The sequence below is a fragment of the Idiotropiscis lumnitzeri genome, chromosome 18, assembly GCF_059441095.1.
Source record: "Idiotropiscis lumnitzeri isolate Australia: NSW breed Sydney's pygmy pipehorse chromosome 18, RoL_Ilum_1.0, whole genome shotgun sequence".
NCBI classification, from domain to species: Eukaryota; Metazoa; Chordata; class Actinopteri; order Syngnathiformes; family Syngnathidae; genus Idiotropiscis; species Idiotropiscis lumnitzeri.
In genome coordinates, this window is record NC_142408.1 from 7,044,346 (window position 1) to 7,061,727 (window position 17,382).

Sequence of the window (17,382 nt, forward strand, 5' to 3'; positions counted from 1 at the left end):
GTGAGATGCTAACAGAAAATGTTAGCCACATTAGGAAAATGCTAAGTAAAAGTGTTACGTCAAAATAAGGAGAAAACATTTTTTTATTAAATAAACATTTATTTTTCTTTATCAAAAGTTATCATGACTGCTTAGAAGATCATCACAATATTATAATTATAACAATAATAAAGCACAAAGATGGAAAGAGCAACAGATATGGAAAAGTTGTGCTCAAAAGGACAAATATAAAAAATCTGAAAAAATATTGCACTTTAGTCATCTCCCAAACTTTGAAGGACGTTTGAGCAAATTCTCCTGTAAACATTTCATACGTTTTTTTTTTCTTGATATTTCAGCGTTCTTTGGACACGCAACGCACTCATAAAAAAGTATACTCATTATTATGAATAATAATATTTAGCTCTGAGCAAACGTCAAAACAGGCGACTTGTGGTTCTTTGAAGTTGGTCATTTGTGCTTTTCGCTCAGCACGTGGACACCCACATACACGCACACGCACACACTTGTTTTTCATCACACACACACGTTGAAGTTTAAGTGCATCGGGTGACATCTGCAGTCTTTTTTCGTTGTCAGCTTTCAAACTGTGCGCATGTGCGCAAAGACAGCACACGCGTGTGTGTGTGTGTGTGGAGAGGGAGTCTCGGTGGTTTCAGGCGGTGCGTTCACAGGCATGTGCAAAAAGCTTAGAGGAAGAAGGACGGTGGCAAGTGGGCGGCATCCTGTCCCGTCCAAGGAATCTAAGTCCATCAGTCAATCAAGCGGTCATGTGAGGCTGTCTCTGCTGCGGGTGTGGGAGGGGGAGCTCCACCTCCCCTCTTCAGCGTGACGGACAAGTGTCTGGGCGGCCGTGTTCCACCGGGTCAGGATACGGGTCCACCTGACGGAGGGCAGCAGGTTACACACTTGCAACCAAAAACACACACGGGTTTAGAAACGCACTCGCACACACATCATGAGTACACGCTGCACCAAAATTGGAGCATGCCGTTAATCATTTGAGCAGAAGCAGGAAGTGCGTCTGTGTTCACCTCGGCATAGAGTGGAGGTGGCAGGTATCGGAATTCTGTGATGTACGTGAGCAGCGCCGCGCTGGCGTGTTCTTGTTCTTGCTCGCGGGCGCCGTGCAGAAAGTGGCGGCGGTGCGACTCTGGGATGGCTAGCTCATTATAGCTGGGCGGCGCTAAAAATAGTCAAATAATTATGTCAAGATTGAATGTGGAGTTTCAAAACCCTAATCCCATATATATCGACACACATCTTACCCTCAGGGTGCTCTGGCACACCCAGCCAGCCGGAGGCGCTGCTTTGGCTGCTGATGCTGGAGGTGCGAGAGGCGGCAGTGTGTAGAGGGATGGTCCCGATTACCAATGGCAACGACAGTGACAAGTTGAGACCGCCTGGAATATCCACATACACCTAAGGGAATATTTATTCAAAAAATATATATATTATCAAAATATTTTCAGAGAATCTATATTCACCAGGAATATTCGTATCAATTAAGTTAGCAGACGTGCCTACAAAACCTCTATTATGGTTTGGTTGAAAGTTTTGGTGTTTCAAATCATGTTTAACGCTTGATATAAAGTCAACTTCAAAAGGGAGTGCCACAAACAACAGCTTGACGGCATTAGCACAGTAAGCTAACAATGCAAACCAGCCTAATTTTATTTATTTTTTTACGTCAGTGTGATTCGTATGCTAAAAGCTAATAACAGTTTGTTATTAGAAAGGTATGCAAATATTGCAAACAGGTTTGCACATTTTAAATTGTGAAAATTTCAGCATGCTAAGCTAATGTGACTTGCAGGTTAGCACACTGAATTGTAAACCAATTAACTCATTCACTACCAGCTGAGTAAAAAAAAATAAAATATTATCTTTGCCGTCTTTAGCCGTCAATGGCAGTAAATGAGTAAAAAAAAATGTTGACGGCGCTGTCATTGGCATGCTAATGCTAAATCTGAGTTTCGTTTAGAGGTTTTTGACCTTGACGTCCTCAGTACACTAACGGGCGGCGGCGGGGCTCACCACGAGGGCATACTCCACGCGTATGATGGGACAATCGAGGATGGACGGCGACACGGGCGGGATCTTGAGCATCCTCCCCTCCCAGCTTTGACTCTTGCCCTGCGCCAAGGCTTCCCCTCGCAGGTTGGACACCAGCTGCTGGATCTCTTTGCCTTTGCCCTTGGCGAAGAAGGTCTGCGTCTGGTATAGCGCCGCCTTGGGTACCACCACACGGGTGGAGCAGTTCTCCACCTCAGCGAAGATCTGGATGGAGTCGCCTGGGGGAGAGGCAGGAGGCGTCAGTCTGCCGGGAGACCAGGCAGAGGACAAACAGAGGACAAGAGGACGGGAGGACATGAGGTGAGGACGGGAAGGTTGTGAGCAATGTTCCCTCTAATTTTCCATGCGTCTGAGCATTCAGACAAACTCCCTTGAGCATCCATGGGACCACAGTGTGCGAAATCAGACACGCACATGGCGGCCAAACCAGTACCACGTCTGCTATATGATGTAAAAATTACGCAAATAAAATCAGCCCTACTTAGAAAAATAAATAAACAGCAACCATCATTTCAAGCAGAATTTATTATGTCGGAATAGAATATGGTCCCACATTATCCACTCAAAAATAACTCAAATCATGCCATCTAATAAAATACAAAGAAGCTTTAAGGGAACATTGGTCGTGAGGGTATGAGATGACGCAAGGCAAGGACGGACAAAAGTACAAGAGGACGTGAGAACTCGGGGTGAGGACGGCTCAGGACGTCCAATGCTACCTGGCGTGTATCCTTTGCGAGCCACTTTGACGCTGAGCGAGATCGGACCGGACGCGCAGAACCAGCAGCATAAAGTTTTCTCCTTGCTGCCCGCCTGAGGAGCCTGAAAACACAACCACACACACTTGAATCCCTACCCCAGGCTTGAAATAGGGTTACAAAACCCTCCTTTGAAACCAGCATGGCAACTTCAAACACCAACTTGAAACCCCAACATAAACCAACATTTAACACCCAAAATAGAAACCCTAACCTGAGTTGAAACTCCACTTTTAAAATCCAACTCAGGCTTGAAGCCCTAATTTGAAAGCGTACTCTTCATTTTAAAGCCTAACCTAACTTGACGCCCTCTTTGAAAGGCCTGCCGACTTCAAGCCCCCATGAGTTTAAAGCCCCCCCATGGCTCAAAACGTGAAACCCAACCACTCACTATAGCAGTGGGAAGCCAAGATTGAGGGGGCGTGGCCTACCAGCAGCAGGGGCGTGTTGATGTCGATGTGCTCAAAGACGATGAACTCCTTCTTGACCTTGATGGGAAGCATCCAAGGACGCTGAAGCTCCGCCTTCACCCAGTACCTCACACTCCCGTGTTTGCCCTCAAAGGACGTCGCCAGCGCCCTGCATGCACGCACACACACAGAGTATAGAAGTAAATAAGGTAAAAAAATCAATCGAGTCAATCAGACTGCTTGCTTCCTTCCACCCTGCACACCAATTTGTTTGCAAGTAAACACATCCGCCCCAAACTATTTCCACTCATTATTGATTAAAAAAAAAAAAAAAAAACACGGACTGATATTCTAGAGGTGACAAAATGCCGCACGGCTTGCACACAGTGAGAAAGGGGCGGGATTAAAGGCAAGGCCAGACGGCTTGTAGCATGAAGAGAATTGTGACGTGCCATGACATAACGTGGCGTGACTCACATCTGCGGAAGGTGGAAACTGAAGGCAAATTCATGCAAGCCGGCGTGCAGCACGGTGACACCTTCATCCGCCGTGTCATCATCTGCAAACCAAAAACAAACAAACGGCAACTCAAACCTCAAAGAGATTAACAACTTGATAAGAACCCTCTTGATACCCTGTTTCCAAACTCCAACAGGAGCCGGAATCGAACCCTACACCTCTGAACTGTGAGGCCATTGCACTCACCAGATACCACCGTGCCTAATATGAGACTATTGGTTTTAAATTCCTACACCACCTGACCCACAAAACAATTTTCAGCCTAGTTTGAAAGCAGTTCTCCTTCAAAGGCAACCACTTGTTTACATTTGTGGCCCTTCCCGCTTCCCAACCGCGTGCACGTATGTAACAGGAAGTCTCCGTGGTGTCACGCGCATCTCACGCGCACCCCTTCTTCCTCGTGCTGGCCTAGGAGCGGCCCAGTCTGCTGCAGACCAGTTTGAACCAGTCCGAGCAGCCTCTCACCGACCGAGCCCGGCCCCGCCCCCCGCACCAGCAGCTTGCACCCGTCATTGGCGGCGGGCCTGTGGAACTCGCTCGTGATTGGTTGCGGAACCTTCGAGAATTCCGCCCACCTCCCCGAACAGCCATGTGGCAAGGGGAGGACTACGAATCCTCCAGTGAACTTAACTCGGCGCACAAGTGTCACGCAAGGACGTCCGATGATAACGCGATACACAAGCCCCCCCCCCAACCCCAAAAAATGTTACTCAGAAGAATAAACGAATTTAAATGGCAAAACCTCACATGTTTGACTCCGAAGCAATTGAAACGTCGAAATGCGGCAAATAAGTTTTCTAAACAAAACAGGACACACGATAGTCGTGTTTTTCATCCAACCAGAGGTTGCTTTCCCATGTCGTCAGCCTCCAAAACGCTACACGACTCGATACAAGGCCAGACGTGTTTGGAATCAAATAAACCCAACACTCGACGCGACATTCTTGTTTTCCTCGTGTTTGCGCAGCCTGCCGCTTCTATTAATCGACACTTTTGTCAACAGTGGTGTGCAAACTTCAGGGAAACTTTCTCACCATCATCAACCTCTTTGACGTTGCGTTTGACTTCAAGTTCAAATGAATGCAATTCAAGTTTATAATAACTATAGGCAGGGACGGGGGTGTGCGCGATGCTGATGAGAGGAGGAAGAGGAGGGTGATGATGTTAGGCAATATACCAAGTATGCTCGCAAATACGGACGACTAATATGAAAAGGAGAGTTTGACCCACATTGGGGCAGACATCAACATTCTTGTCCTTCATTGCTCACATTTCCTTCAGCAGACTTCTTCTAAGGTGAAAGAATTAACCCATCATTTGGGCATTAACTCAAGTCAGAGCTGTTGTTACATGTCCTAATTCACCCTCTTGATGAGTTATGAGGTGTTATGCTATTTCTGCTTATATACTGTCTTTGAAAGCTCGAAAGTTGTTACTCTCAAAGGTGCCGCCTATGCATTATTCATCTAAGTCACACACGTGTGCAAACATTTCACGTCGTTCCGAACTTGAAATCCATCCTTGTGCCAGAAATCGAAGTCAGAACCCTCGATTGGTGATGTTGTATGCAAGTTAATTCGCACAAACTTTCAACAAAGCACATATTCCGATTTAAAACCCTCACTTTTTCATTTAAGTGATAATGCCTTGTGTTGTTTTTACGCAGCGAGTAGTGCGCCCCCCTTCCCGGCTCGCCCCAGCGTGATCAGGTTTGAACCGCTTCGAGCAGACAAAAGGGAGTTGCCTCCTCCTGCCTTGTTGTTGATGTCATCACTTGCCATGTTTGTCCCAAAAGTGCCAAGCAAAGTATCGCATGGACACCCGCTTGTGACGGCGAGGATGTCACGTGACAAGGCAGTTGTTGTTTATGGGTTTGTATTATGATGGTTATAAGGATGATGCGCGCCTCACCTCGCTCCTCGCCGATGAGGGTGTCGCGATGGTGCAGGTACTCCACCTCCTCAGTGTAGTTCTGCGTGTAAGCCGTGTTGGCTCCGGCATTGCGGGATTCGGTCCAACGGACCTTGGCGACCCCGCGTGCGGTCACGTCCAGGCTGCGGACGCGCACATGCCCGGCCACCTCCACCACCACGCGACCGGACACCAACTCTCCGCCGGAGAACACCGGCAGGTTGCTCTCGTTCAGCGTGTCGAAGCACACGGCCAGCGCCCGAACTTTGCCCAAAACCATGACGACGACGGCGGTGGCGAACGCTAAGACACCAAGCCAAAGTTCCCCGTGGAGGCGAGTCCGTGGCCGGGCATTCAAGAGCGGAGCCGAGTGGCCCCTAGCTCCCGGTGGCCCGCTCGGAGCCTGCCCGCCGTCGGGGCTTGCTCATCGGGGTTGGGTCCCGCACCGGTGATGCTCGCACCCCTCCGGTTCGGTTCGTGCGAGTGCTGCCGCGTGCGGACTGGCACGCTCGTCTTAAAGGGTTCCGTGCGCAAAAATAACCTCACTGAGCATGTGCGCGCCACGCGAAAGTGCGTGGGGCGCGCGCGCACTCACGCAGGCACAGGAGGATAACTGCTACGCTCCGGCGATCAGCCGTCATCAAAGAACTGTGGCGTTCCTTGATAGAGACGTGCTTTTCGTCATTCGCAAGCAAAACCCGGAAGTGAAGCTCACGCGCACACACACGCACGTACGCGCGCGCGATCTTCATCTAGACTCTCGAATCTAGAGTCTAGATTCTAGACAGAGCAACAGTGTCTTGGACATTTCATGACACCGTAAATGTTTTGCATGCACGTATTACTCATTTTGTACACCGGCTTGGGAGAGATGCAAGAGTTGGATGAAAGAGATGTGCGCAAGCACGCACAAAATAGACCATTCTCAAATTCACGCGGAAATGGTGATTGGCAGTATGTACAAAACTCTGAGAGAAAAAGTACACACCGAGCTGAGGACATACGATTGTTACTAGAACGCCAGCCCAAAGTTGTTGCGCAACATTAATAATAGTAGCCCTGCTATTTGTATTTTTCATACGGACAAAATACATCTCGTTCGAAAAAGCCATTTTGTTTCTGCTTCTGTACTCCACTTATTTACTAAATGTGTGTTTTGGAAAACAAGGATCGTATAAAGTTGGGAAAGTATCATCTGTGCACATGATTGATGGCTTACCGGAAAGTGGAATTCCTTCGAATTCCTCGACACAAGCAGTCAAGCGCCATCGCTTCTAATTACCTCGTGCACTCCCGGTTGAGTAATAATTTTTATTTCTTGTATCCGACGCACACAAAGGAATATCTTGTTGTAGTTGACATCTATGCCAGCAGGTGTCGCACTCGGCGAAAGCCCAAGTACACTCTGTCCTCACTAGTGAGACAATTGAGCGCACGACTGTGCCTCGAGTCAAAGTTAGTCTTTTTGCTTCCATGTTGGTTGTGAGACAAAACTGCACTAGTTCACATTTGTAGGATATTAGTGCAAAACACGTGGACAAAACTTTTGGTTAAAGCGGGAAACGAGTAATTTCTCACTTGACTTGAGATGAAATGGACAAAAGCGAAACAAAATAGACAGCTTTTGATATCCTGTGGCACCTTCCCCTCCAGAAAACCTCGACGGTGGCGGTGAAAATTGTACCACAAGTTTGGAAGCTCCTCTGGACAATAAACATGCTTGGAAGGCCTACTAGAACAGCTGGACTTGATTTGGACCCGTTTAGTTTTTTAATTTGATTGGTTCATTTCAACCGCACTGACAATCGCGGACGGGGGTGCTGGGTGGGGGGGGGTTGATTGCACATGTGCAACATGTGCGCTTTAGTCTTCCCTTAAAAGTTTTTTCACAGTTCATGTGTCACTTTCATGGTGGGAACCCTTTGGAGTAGATTGAGCTTGTCTTCGCTTGTTTCTGAACACTGCATTTCAACAGGGGTGTGTAGACTTTTGATATCCAGCGCTTGTCACCTCTGCCTACCGATAAGTTCAAGGTGTGCATGAAGAGAAGAATGAGCTGCGTGTCAGTGTGACAAAAAAAAAAAAAGAAAAAAGCTTTTTTTGTGTTTGCATGTGTCGCCATCAAGTCGAAATGACAAATTTGAAACAAGTGGAGGCGAATAATCGCCCCAGCCTTCCCGGTTAAATGTTCTAAAATTAACTTTGAAGCAAACTTGGAGGGCATTCAAGAGAACCGGCGCACGCGTCACATAAGATGAGATAAGAAGAACAAAAACGAGACGCGGAAAACATTCTGTGGCCAGGTGGGGGGCGTGGCCTATGTACATGACTCCTCCCTCTCCCTGGCGGAGGTATTTGAGTACAGTATTTGTTAAACTTCCACACACGCGCAGACACACAAACACACACACACATACATATGCCTTGATGGAGATTGACAGTCTGGTGGCCAACAGGGCTCTTGTCAGGGCCAGAGAAGGTACGCATTCCATTTGTTTGGTTCATCTTCTGGTTGCTACGCTAATGCTAATGCCAATGCCAAGCTAAGGTTTACTGGAGGCTTCACAAGACTGCATGAAGTTCCTCCATGTTACAGCTGTGCTCAAGTGAGCACAAGGAGCATTTGCCGCATCGGTGGTCATGACCTCTTGGGTCAAGATCATGCTCACCTTTCACGCATGTTACAAGGTTACATTTGCATTTACATGCCGCCAGGAACGTCAAACGACACTAAAATGTGGTCATGCAGGCTCGACCTGAGAGACTAAAAATAGAATGAGCACAGCCAAACTTTGTGTGTGTGTGTGTGTGTGTGCGTGTATATATACAAGCACACTTTTACTCTCTGTATGTGTATACAGCATATGGTAATTTGTGTATGTGTGTGCGATTTAGTGTGTGTTTAGTTGTGAAAATGTTGAGATGTGTGTATATGTGCGCGTGTTTACTCGCAGTGTAATTGGATGTAAAATGTGTGTGTGTGTATACTTACGAGTGCATGTTTTTATGTGTGTGTATGTTTGTATGCACGTACACTTAATATATGCAATATATTAAGCGATTAAATTTTTTAAACTAATTAATCGCAAAAAAAAATTCTTAATTGCAATTAATCATTTTTCAACTATTATTTTTTGTGAAGCTTGTACCAGGTATTTACTTGAATATCTTGGAATCAATGTAAAATCACCAAATACAAAGTGTAATTTAAATCAAATACGGTTCTGATCGCATTTGTTACAGCTCCATCTGTTGTGAAATGCGCTATACAAATAAAACTGTATTGTATTGTTTTCTTTGATCCATGAATATGATATAAACAGAGTTTGGCATTTTTCTTCGAAGCAATTCTCCAAAATTCCACAGCACATTTAGTTTTGCTAGGCGCAGTGGTAACTTGAGCACAGTGTTTTGTTCTGAGATGATGCGCTAAAGATGTACAGCTAATATTTGAATTTGGCTTTGCAAAGTATGCAAATTAATTTTGAAGTAAATAAAACAGAGTTAAAATATTTAATCACATTCATTTTGTAGAAAATGAACTCGAGTTAACGCTTTGATTTTGACAGCTCTAATATATATATAAATATATATATGTGTGTGTGTGTGTGCGCGTGGGGGTGTATGTGTGTGTGTGTACATGTACTTGAGTATGTATGTTCATTTTTGTGTGTCCACATATGCAGTACAATGTGTGCTGTGCGTTAATATATTCAATTGTATTCATCTGTTAATTATTTTTTACGATTCTTCGATAAATTGGTTTAAAAAAAAAAACACGTTTTCATTTTCATCTCCTTTTTATAAACAATATTTCAAATTGACGTGTAGAAAGTGCACAAACAAATGATTTATATTACAGTTCTTGGTTTGGTCCGTAATATGTCAGATAATCGGCCAAAATGCGATATTTCACCAAGCAAAAGTAAGTGTTGCGTTTTGATTCAACACAAAGATCATCAGTCGATGATGTGTGTCTACAAGTGCATGTGTTGTGCGTGTATGTGTGTGCGCTTCAACCTGTATTTCTATATGTTCATGAGGGGTGTGTGTGCATACACATGTATTTACGAGTGTGTGTGTGTGCGTGTAGGAGGCGGGACCAAAGGCCGAAGCTGGAAATGGCAGGAGATGCTTCGCTTGCCGCACATCAGCCGATGCACCGACTTGGCCTCCAACATAGGTGCGTGTGTGTCGGGTTGGTCGGTGTGCGCGGAGGATGAGTGCGCGTGTGATGTGACCGAGAGACTGTGTGTGTGTGTGTGTGTGTGTTCAGTACGGGACTTCTGGGACATATGCGTGGTGCAGCCCATGGGCCGAAAGCTTTTTGACCAGTTCTGTTGCAGTCAAGACAATCTACGAAAGTACGGGGAGCTGCGTGAGGCTCTGGTACACACACACACACACACACGAGCACAAAAAACAGAAAGACTGAATGCTGTCACATCCACAAACAAGGCTTTGAAGTCAGGATTCCAAATGACGGTTTTGAATTTAAAGAAGGATTACGTTTTAAATGAAGGGTTTCAAGCCTGGTAGATGACATGATTTGAACTGTAATTTCATTTCAAAGTCTAGTTCTCAGCCTGGCTTGTTAAGGTTTCAAGTGTCAAGGATGAGTAGAAAGACGTTTGTGCCAGCCGGCATTTATCTGGAGCGTTTCAGTCATTCAGGAAGTGTTGTAAAACTATTGTGTTGAACATTTGCAATTATTTGGACCTGTTATAAAATTACACATTTGCATCAGCAACAACTGATTCATCTTCTTGGCACTAAATGAATCAGGTTCTCCTGCTTTTCTTACATGCTGGCCTTTGTTAAAGGCACGCAACAACAAACTCTTTGGTGGAGGTATATTTGACACATTGCTTTGTTTTGTCCACAGGACCAATTTGAGATGCAACAAGATGAAAACAGACGAGCAGTTGGACTACACATCATTCAAGAGTTCTTCACCATTCATGTGTGTGTGTGTGTGTGTGTGTCCACACATGTCCTCACTTGAGTGTGTGCGCGTGCTCACCAGTTTGCGTGTGTGCGCGTTCAGACATCCAGGTTTGTCCCCGAGGTGTCCAAACACAAGCGAGGCTGTATGTGGAGTCTGGATCACGAACCCTGGACTGACGTCTTCAAGGCCTGCAGAGAGTACGTCCCAGCATGCATTGCTGCTGTCAGGAGGGGGCGGGGCTCCGGGCTAAGATTGACAGATGTGTTCTTGTGTTTAGTGATCTGCACATGTTCCTCAGCGAAGAACCTTTCCAGCAGTACCAATGCAGCATGTACTTTGACCGCTTCATCCAGTGGAAGATGGTAGAAAGGTGAACGGTTGACTGATCCATTGACTGATTGATCGACAAATGTCTGTCGCCTGGCTCGTAGACTTCACCCATATTTGTCCTGCAGGAGGCCAGTCACCAAGAACGAGTTCCGACAATACAGAGTGTTAGGCAAAGGAGGATTTGGGGAGGTGACTTCCTCATTCTTTTCCTTCATCTGCAAACCTTCATAATGAGTTTCAGCTCAACCGTTGCTGCCAATTAACTGTGGTACTTGGAGAACTTTAAAGGTTTAGCGTTTCAACAATGACTTCAATTTTCATAATAGAGTTCTGGCCTGGGTAAGGGTTTCAAGTACAATTTTAAACGAGGGTGCAAACACAAAAGGACCAAGAACAGATCCCTGAGTATCATCGAGAGTGAGAGCATGATCAAATGATAATGTTTGCAGCATTAAAGTCTCTTTGGAGCTTTCAAAAAGTACTATGAACAAAACCCTGAAGATTTGTGAGCATCTAGTGAGTTTAGTGTAGATGAGTCCCAACGTTGCTATGTTTACAAGATTTCCATCAGGTATTATAGTTATATGTAATGTCTTTGGAATTCCCCCCAAAATATAACTGAGAAGGACCAAGAACAGAACCCTGAGGACCACCACACACACCCTGAGAAGACGTTTCCATTGTTTTGCTTCCCGCTCAGGTGTGGGCATGTCAGGTGCGGGCCACGGGGATGATGTACGCATGCAAGAAGCTGGAGAAGACGCACGTGAAGAAACGGCGAGGCGAGGCGATGGCGCTCAACGAGAAGGAGATCCTGGAGAGCGTGAACAGTCCCTTTGTGGTGAGGAACTTTTTCCTATAGTGGACCACATTGTAAAATTTGGTTATGATGGTGAAACCACTTCCAGGTTCCGTGCGTACATTGGATTTAAGTTGATGTTTCGGTTGACAGTGGGTATAGCAGTGGTTGTTCCCGGTCACATGCAAAACAATGCGAATAATTGTTCCGCTCATGCGGTCTGACAAGTTGCTAAATATAGCCAGCAAATGGCAAAGTCGGCAATACAGTGTTTTTGTTATCTACAGTATCTCCTTCGTGCGAAACTTACTGCCAATGGATGACTGTGACTTAAGACTTGAGACTCTGACGCAGCTGCTGCGTCTTAGGTGAATCTGGCGTACGCCTATGAGACCAAACACGACCTGTGCTTGGTTCTCACCATGATGAGCGGCGGGGACCTCAAGTTTCACATCTACAACATGGGCCAGGCCGGACTGGACCTGAACCGAGTGCAATTGTACGCCGCCGAGGTCTGTTGTGGCCTTATGCACCTGCACCACAAGTCTATCATTTACAGGTGAGCCAAGTCACATTTGTCAGTTGCAGAAAATGGTGATAAGGCACAACTCCTGGGGCCGGCCGGACTCCTTCTGCTCGGGGGGGTCATGCAATAATTCATTCAGATTTGGCATCTTTATTTTCTTTTTTAAAGCCTCTGAGAAAATATTTTGACAGAATGACATGTCGCAAGAAATACCAGTTTTAGCGATATTTTAAGCCAGTGACTCAAGCGTTAATGAAAACAATATGCTCCAACGAAATGATAACGTGGTTTCTTGCAAACATCGTCTGGCCGTCGATTGTTAACCTGATAACTGCAAAAAAATGTGCATTACAATGGCGTGATCGATTTTAGTGGATAAAAGTCCAGTCTGGGTCTGCAAGGTATTTTCTCACACGACAAAGTTCCATACCTGGTCCAGGGCCATTATTAAATTCAAGCCACACTAGGCAGTGTTTCAACACCTTTGCCGTTACTTCACCGTTGGCCTCTCACGCTTTCAAATAAGTGAATATGAGGTGTGGTCAAGTGCTTTGGGCAACACATGGTGAAGATAAAGCTCTACATAAATGCACTCCATTAACCCTTCGGATCAAATTTTTAGTTTTTTATTTGTTGGACTACAACATGACTTACTGGTTCCTCAACTTTGTGTTCTTTTAAAGAATATAATACTGAACTATTTCCTCAATTTCATATCTTCCTGTGGCTAGAAAGCAAAGTACGGCGAGTCGGTCGCCAAAGTCAATAAGACGAAAATAGCCACGCTCTCCTCTACTGTGAGACATTTCCTCAATTTGCTCCTTCCTTGACAACAAACCTGTCGAGTGTTTGTGAAGCATTAAAACCTCATACAGTGTCACAGTTTTCCCGAGATGCGCAGTGCTTACTATATATATATATATATATGTGTATTTAAATATATATTTTAAATTAATTTATTTATATATATTTATTTTTAAATTCATTTATATATATAAAGTAATTAAAACATATATATATATATATATACATAATTAATATATATAAATATATATTATATATATATGTATATATATATATATATATATATATATATATTTATTTTTAGTAAATATTTATTCATACTCAATTTTTTATGGGGATCGAAAATGGGCTAGTCTGCAGATAGGAAAGATCTGCCAGTAATTGATTGATACGCCATTATAACCGAAAAAAAAAAACAATCTCTGTAAATTCTGTCCTAATTTTAATCTAATCTAATCCCAATTAGCAACACATTTTTTTGGACCCTGCCATCTCAGCCCGCATGCCTCCACGCCCGCATTGCATGCCTCTGTCCATTCCACCACCCACTGACGTCAAACGCCATCTTGTCTTTCAGGGACCTGAAGCCGGAGAACATCTTGTTAGACGAACATGGTACGTAAACACAAACTATTTTTAGCTGCGACACCTCAACAGGTTTTTTTTTCCTTTCTCTTTTTTTTCTTTCCCCTGAGCAGGAACCCAGGCTGAAATTGTGCCAGCCGGGCGTGGTGGCCTACTCTGTATAATGTGTGACCTCGAAAACACCCTAAGCTCACATTCCTGGTTAATTACAAGCAATCTTACTGGAAGAAGAAAAACGAAGTTGTGTGTGTTTTGTCGGCACAGGACACATCAGGATCTCCGACCTGGGCCTCGCCATTCGGGTGTCCGAGAGCGGCGTGGTGCGAGGCCGCGTGGGCACGCTGGGATACATGGGTCAGTATCCAACAGGATCGCGATTCACTTTCAAGAAGGCTTACCTCCATCTTCAAATGAAGACTAATCAAACTTTGCTTACTAACGCAACCCGAAATCTGCGGGGGCAAGAATAGCAAACCGAGACAGTGTGTGGTTTTTGAATTTGTGAAAAGAGGAGAGCAAATACGCGAGGGAACACATCTTGTTGGTGACTTGGGACTGGCTCAGATGCTCTTCCAATTCGGAGTTTGAGCTTTACCAGTTGTTTTGTTTTCCAGCTCAAATAAATCTTCCTCGTGTTGTGTCCCGTGCGCAGCCCCGGAGGTGATCGGCCACGAGTATTACGGCGTGAGCGCCGACTGGTGGGGTCTGGGCTGCCTCATCTACGAGATGACGGCGGGACATCCCCTCCTCAGGATCAAAGGCGAGCACCCCAAAAAGGCCGACATGGAGGAAAGGATCAAGACCATGCAGGAGGAGTACAGCGAACGATTCGGACAACACGCCAGGGATATCTGCTCGCGGGTCCGATGCCATCATTCTCGTTGCCATGGCAACTGCGGATGCTGAGACGGTTGAATGCCGGCAACGGGACTTTTTGCAGTGAAGACGTTCCACCTTCGATCCAAAACTTTTATTCCCTCTTAAAATGTAATCATTCATTCAATTGACAGACCAACAAAACAACCAATCAACAATTAACATACCAAGTCAAACAATCAAGGAATCAACCAATTATATGAGAAACCTAATTCCTAAACCCAATTCATTTGTTGTTCAGTTGTTAACATTTCTCCTAATTATGTATCTGGTGGGCGTGTCCACTGGAAGCGTTATCACCAGGTGTGTTTAATATATTGGTGAGACAATTTTGCCCGTGGCCACTTTTCCCAAATCTTTAGGGGAGCGTTGTCAGGACGTTGCTGGAAGCGACGACATTTGGATTAGATGCGAGACAAGTTGAACAATCAAGAAGTCCAGTTGCCTCCACTCAACTTTTGTGGGTTGCCGTTAACTCCAACGATTGTGAAGATGTCGACTTTGATGTTTTGTCAAAAGCTGCTCGTCAAAAACCCAAACAAGAGGCTGGGCTGCCACACGTCAGGAGGCCGAGACGTTCAGGCGCATCCTTTCTTCCGGGAAATCAACTTCCGCATGCTGGAGGCGGGGCTTGTGGAGGCGCCGTTTAAACCTGACGTAAGCCACAATTAAATGTTTTTTGTTGTTGCATTTTTCACTAGTTGCGCAGTTGTGAACGCGTCCATTTACGGTGTGGTGCAGCCCAGGTTGGTTTACTGCAGCGACGTGCATGACATCGAGGAGTTTGCTGCGGTGAGGGGCGTCACCATCAACCAAGATGACAACAACTTCTATGCCAAATTCAGCACGGGAAGCGTTCCCATCACCTGGCAGAACGAGGCCAGTCACCCTTGACTCGCTAGCCGCCCGGCAGTCAGTCCAGCCCGGCCTGAAGTTTCTTCTTCTCTTTTCCATCTTCTTCTGCAGCTCATCGAGACGGGCTGTTTCGGCGAGCTCAACGTTTTTGGACCCGACGGTGCTCGGCCTCAAGACCTGCAGTGGACGCAAGCGCCCGAAAGTCCAAGGAATGGCCTGCTCAACAAGATCTTCCGCAAATTCGTGAGTTTGTGTTTGGTTATTAAAAAAAATAAATAAATAAAGAAATCACATTATCTTTTTACTTGGGGTATTCCAATTGAAACAGAATATGAAAATGACCTATTTGCATTTAACTGTTTATATTTCTTCATTTATTAACCCTGCTGTTACACAAGTTTACCCCCTGGGTCATTTTGTCTCAGAAGGGGGCAAACATGAACTCAAACTACATGAAGTGAATCATTTTCATTTACGACTGCACACGGTGAGGCCACGGAGAACGAAATCTGGACGACTTGGAAGAAATTCTGGTTCGCCATCTAGCGTCTCAGGATGGAGCACTGCTGACCTCGACTCCAAACATTGTGGCAAGAAGACTTCAATTGCACCGACGCACCTTCCCATGACGATGCAGAGTCTTTCCCACCTCCGGAGTCGAGGTCACAGAGGTGCTTAAAAAGCTCCTTGGTGGAAGGGTCCTCAAGACTCTGGATGTTGGAGGACTGTCCTGGTGGATGAGCCTCTGCAACATGACATGGGCATCGGAGACTGTGCCGGTGGATTAGCCGACCCCCCTTCGTAAGAAGTGAGACCGGAGGGTGTTGGATTTGTTTTCCAGTGAGGGATGGACTCCGCCAAGGTTGACAAAATTTCTATGCACAGCTCAGGTGCAATTTGGCGGCCTCATTTATGCATCTCTGCTTTTTTCCCTTGATGTGATTCTGTTGTTGTCATCAAGCTGTGATCTCCAACTCTCACTGGATCGGAGCATTTGGGATAAGAATCAGCGCCTCCAAACGTGAGACCATGGTGCTCAGTCAGACAAAGGGTGGAGTGCCTTCTCTGGGTGTGGAGGAATTGAAAAATCTTGGGGCCTTGTTTACAAGTGACAGGTGGATGGGTGCAGCGTCTGGAGTGATGTGGACTCGATCATTTCATTGCATGCGGTGAAGAGGAAAAGAAAGATAATGATCCTGGAGACAAGCGAGAAAATGAGTTCCCTCCTTTAGAGACGCTCGGTCATCTGGGAGGGGCTCCGAGTCGAGCCGCTATGGGGAAGATGGATGGATACTGCACTTGTTCATCACAAGCACAGCAACACTGAAATGTACCTGGGTCATTTTGACCCATTGTGTGTATAATAATCTTCAAGGGTCACAAACTAATATTATATAATTAATATTCCTGTAATGGTGTTCCTGTGTCAATTGGACACACTTAAAGCAGATTGGTAGCATGCTGCTTAGCCGCACCCATGTTAAACTGTGTCCTCTTGCCCCACAGCATCCCTCAGAGGCGACCGAGGAAGGGCGACGGAGCCCCCTGCCCAACAACTTCGCCACATCGGGAATTCTTTCAGCGCCAAATTGAAGAATGCCAATCGAACGTTGGTGCGCGGTTGCACGGTTTAGCGTGTACACGTTAGCGCGGCCTGGTGTTCATGTGATGGCTTTTGTCACAAATTCTGTTTTGTAAATGTACTGTACAGTGAACCCTCGCCGTTGGCCGAAGTTACGGACCAAAACCCTCCGCAAATACGTTTGCTTTTTTTTGTTCTGTCATTAATTGCTCATATTAATTGTTGACCCCAAACGAATCCCCTCACATTTTGATATCATTTCAATCATCTCACAAAATTAAACTTACAAATAAATGAATTTGATTTCCAAGTGTGAGGATGCTGGCATTTACATTTGCTCACAAGTGACTACATCTCTTGCATTTTTGTAAATATTTGATTATTGATCCAACAGTTAGGAAAT

At 45.5% G+C, this 17,382-nt stretch overlaps 2 protein-coding genes across 4 annotated transcripts; one reads left to right on the forward strand and one right to left on the reverse strand.

Annotated features, from left to right (window-relative positions):
• Window positions 1–85: 85 nt before the first annotated feature.
• On the reverse strand, window positions 86–6,365 carry LOC148319306 (arrestin domain-containing protein 3-like). Of its 3 annotated transcripts, none has more exons than XM_088281720.1 (8): window positions 5,675–6,364; window positions 3,722–3,803; window positions 3,266–3,413; window positions 2,796–2,898; window positions 2,038–2,294; window positions 1,269–1,422; window positions 1,035–1,186; window positions 86–908 (listed from the first exon to the last, which is right to left on the reverse strand). In XM_088281720.1, the coding sequence occupies exons 1-8, from the start codon at window positions 5,952–5,954 to the stop codon at window positions 867–869; spliced, it is 1,218 nt and encodes a 405-aa protein (XP_088137846.1). In that variant the 5' UTR covers window positions 5,955–6,364; the 3' UTR covers window positions 86–866. The 3 variants fall into 3 exon arrangements, with proteins under 3 accessions (XP_088137846.1, XP_088137847.1, XP_088137844.1); XM_088281718.1 differs by having other exon boundaries at window positions 88–883; window positions 5,675–6,362; XM_088281721.1 differs by lacking the exons at window positions 3,266–3,413; window positions 3,722–3,803 and having other exon boundaries at window positions 86–883; window positions 2,038–2,320; window positions 5,675–6,365.
• Window positions 6,366–7,991: 1,626 nt separating this feature from the next.
• grk5 (G protein-coupled receptor kinase 5) lies at window positions 7,992–17,289 on the forward strand. Its single transcript, XM_088280721.1, has 16 exons — window positions 7,992–8,153; window positions 9,768–9,857; window positions 9,951–10,063; window positions 10,560–10,637; window positions 10,722–10,819; window positions 10,900–10,992; window positions 11,078–11,141; window positions 11,653–11,793; window positions 12,120–12,310; window positions 13,659–13,696; window positions 13,931–14,020; window positions 14,319–14,527; window positions 15,062–15,199; window positions 15,284–15,421; window positions 15,509–15,640; window positions 16,904–17,289. Exons 1-16 carry the CDS (start codon window positions 7,994–7,996, stop codon window positions 16,988–16,990), a joined length of 1,860 nt encoding a protein of 619 aa, XP_088136847.1. The 5' UTR covers window positions 7,992–7,993; the 3' UTR covers window positions 16,991–17,289.
• Window positions 17,290–17,382: the final 93 nt, after the last annotated feature.

What these genes read in the sequence shown, in the direction of transcription:
- LOC148319306 (XM_088281718.1), bottom strand. Translation starts at nt 5,954, where the DNA reads ATGGTTTTGGGCAAAGTTCGGGCGCTGGCCGTGTGCTTCGACACGCTG. An exon ending in AGTTTCCACCTTCCGCAGAT is followed by an intron (nt 3,414 to 3,721) that starts GTGAGTCACGCC and finishes GCGTGCATGCAG; the next exon opens with GGCGCTGGCGACGTCCTTTG. An exon ending in GCGTGGAGTATGCCCTCGTG is followed by an intron (nt 1,423 to 2,037) that starts GTGAGCCCCGCC and finishes ATATTCCCTTAG; the next exon opens with GTGTATGTGGATATTCCAGG.
- grk5 (XM_088280721.1), top strand. Translation starts at nt 7,994, where the DNA reads ATGTACATGACTCCTCCCTCTCCCTGGCGGAGGTATTTGAGTACAGTA. An exon ending in GCAAAGGAGGATTTGGGGAG is followed by an intron (nt 11,142 to 11,652) that starts GTGACTTCCTCA and finishes CTTCCCGCTCAG; the next exon opens with GTGTGGGCATGTCAGGTGCG. An exon ending in CACAAGTCTATCATTTACAG is followed by an intron (nt 12,311 to 13,658) that starts GTGAGCCAAGTC and finishes CTTGTCTTTCAG; the next exon opens with GGACCTGAAGCCGGAGAACA.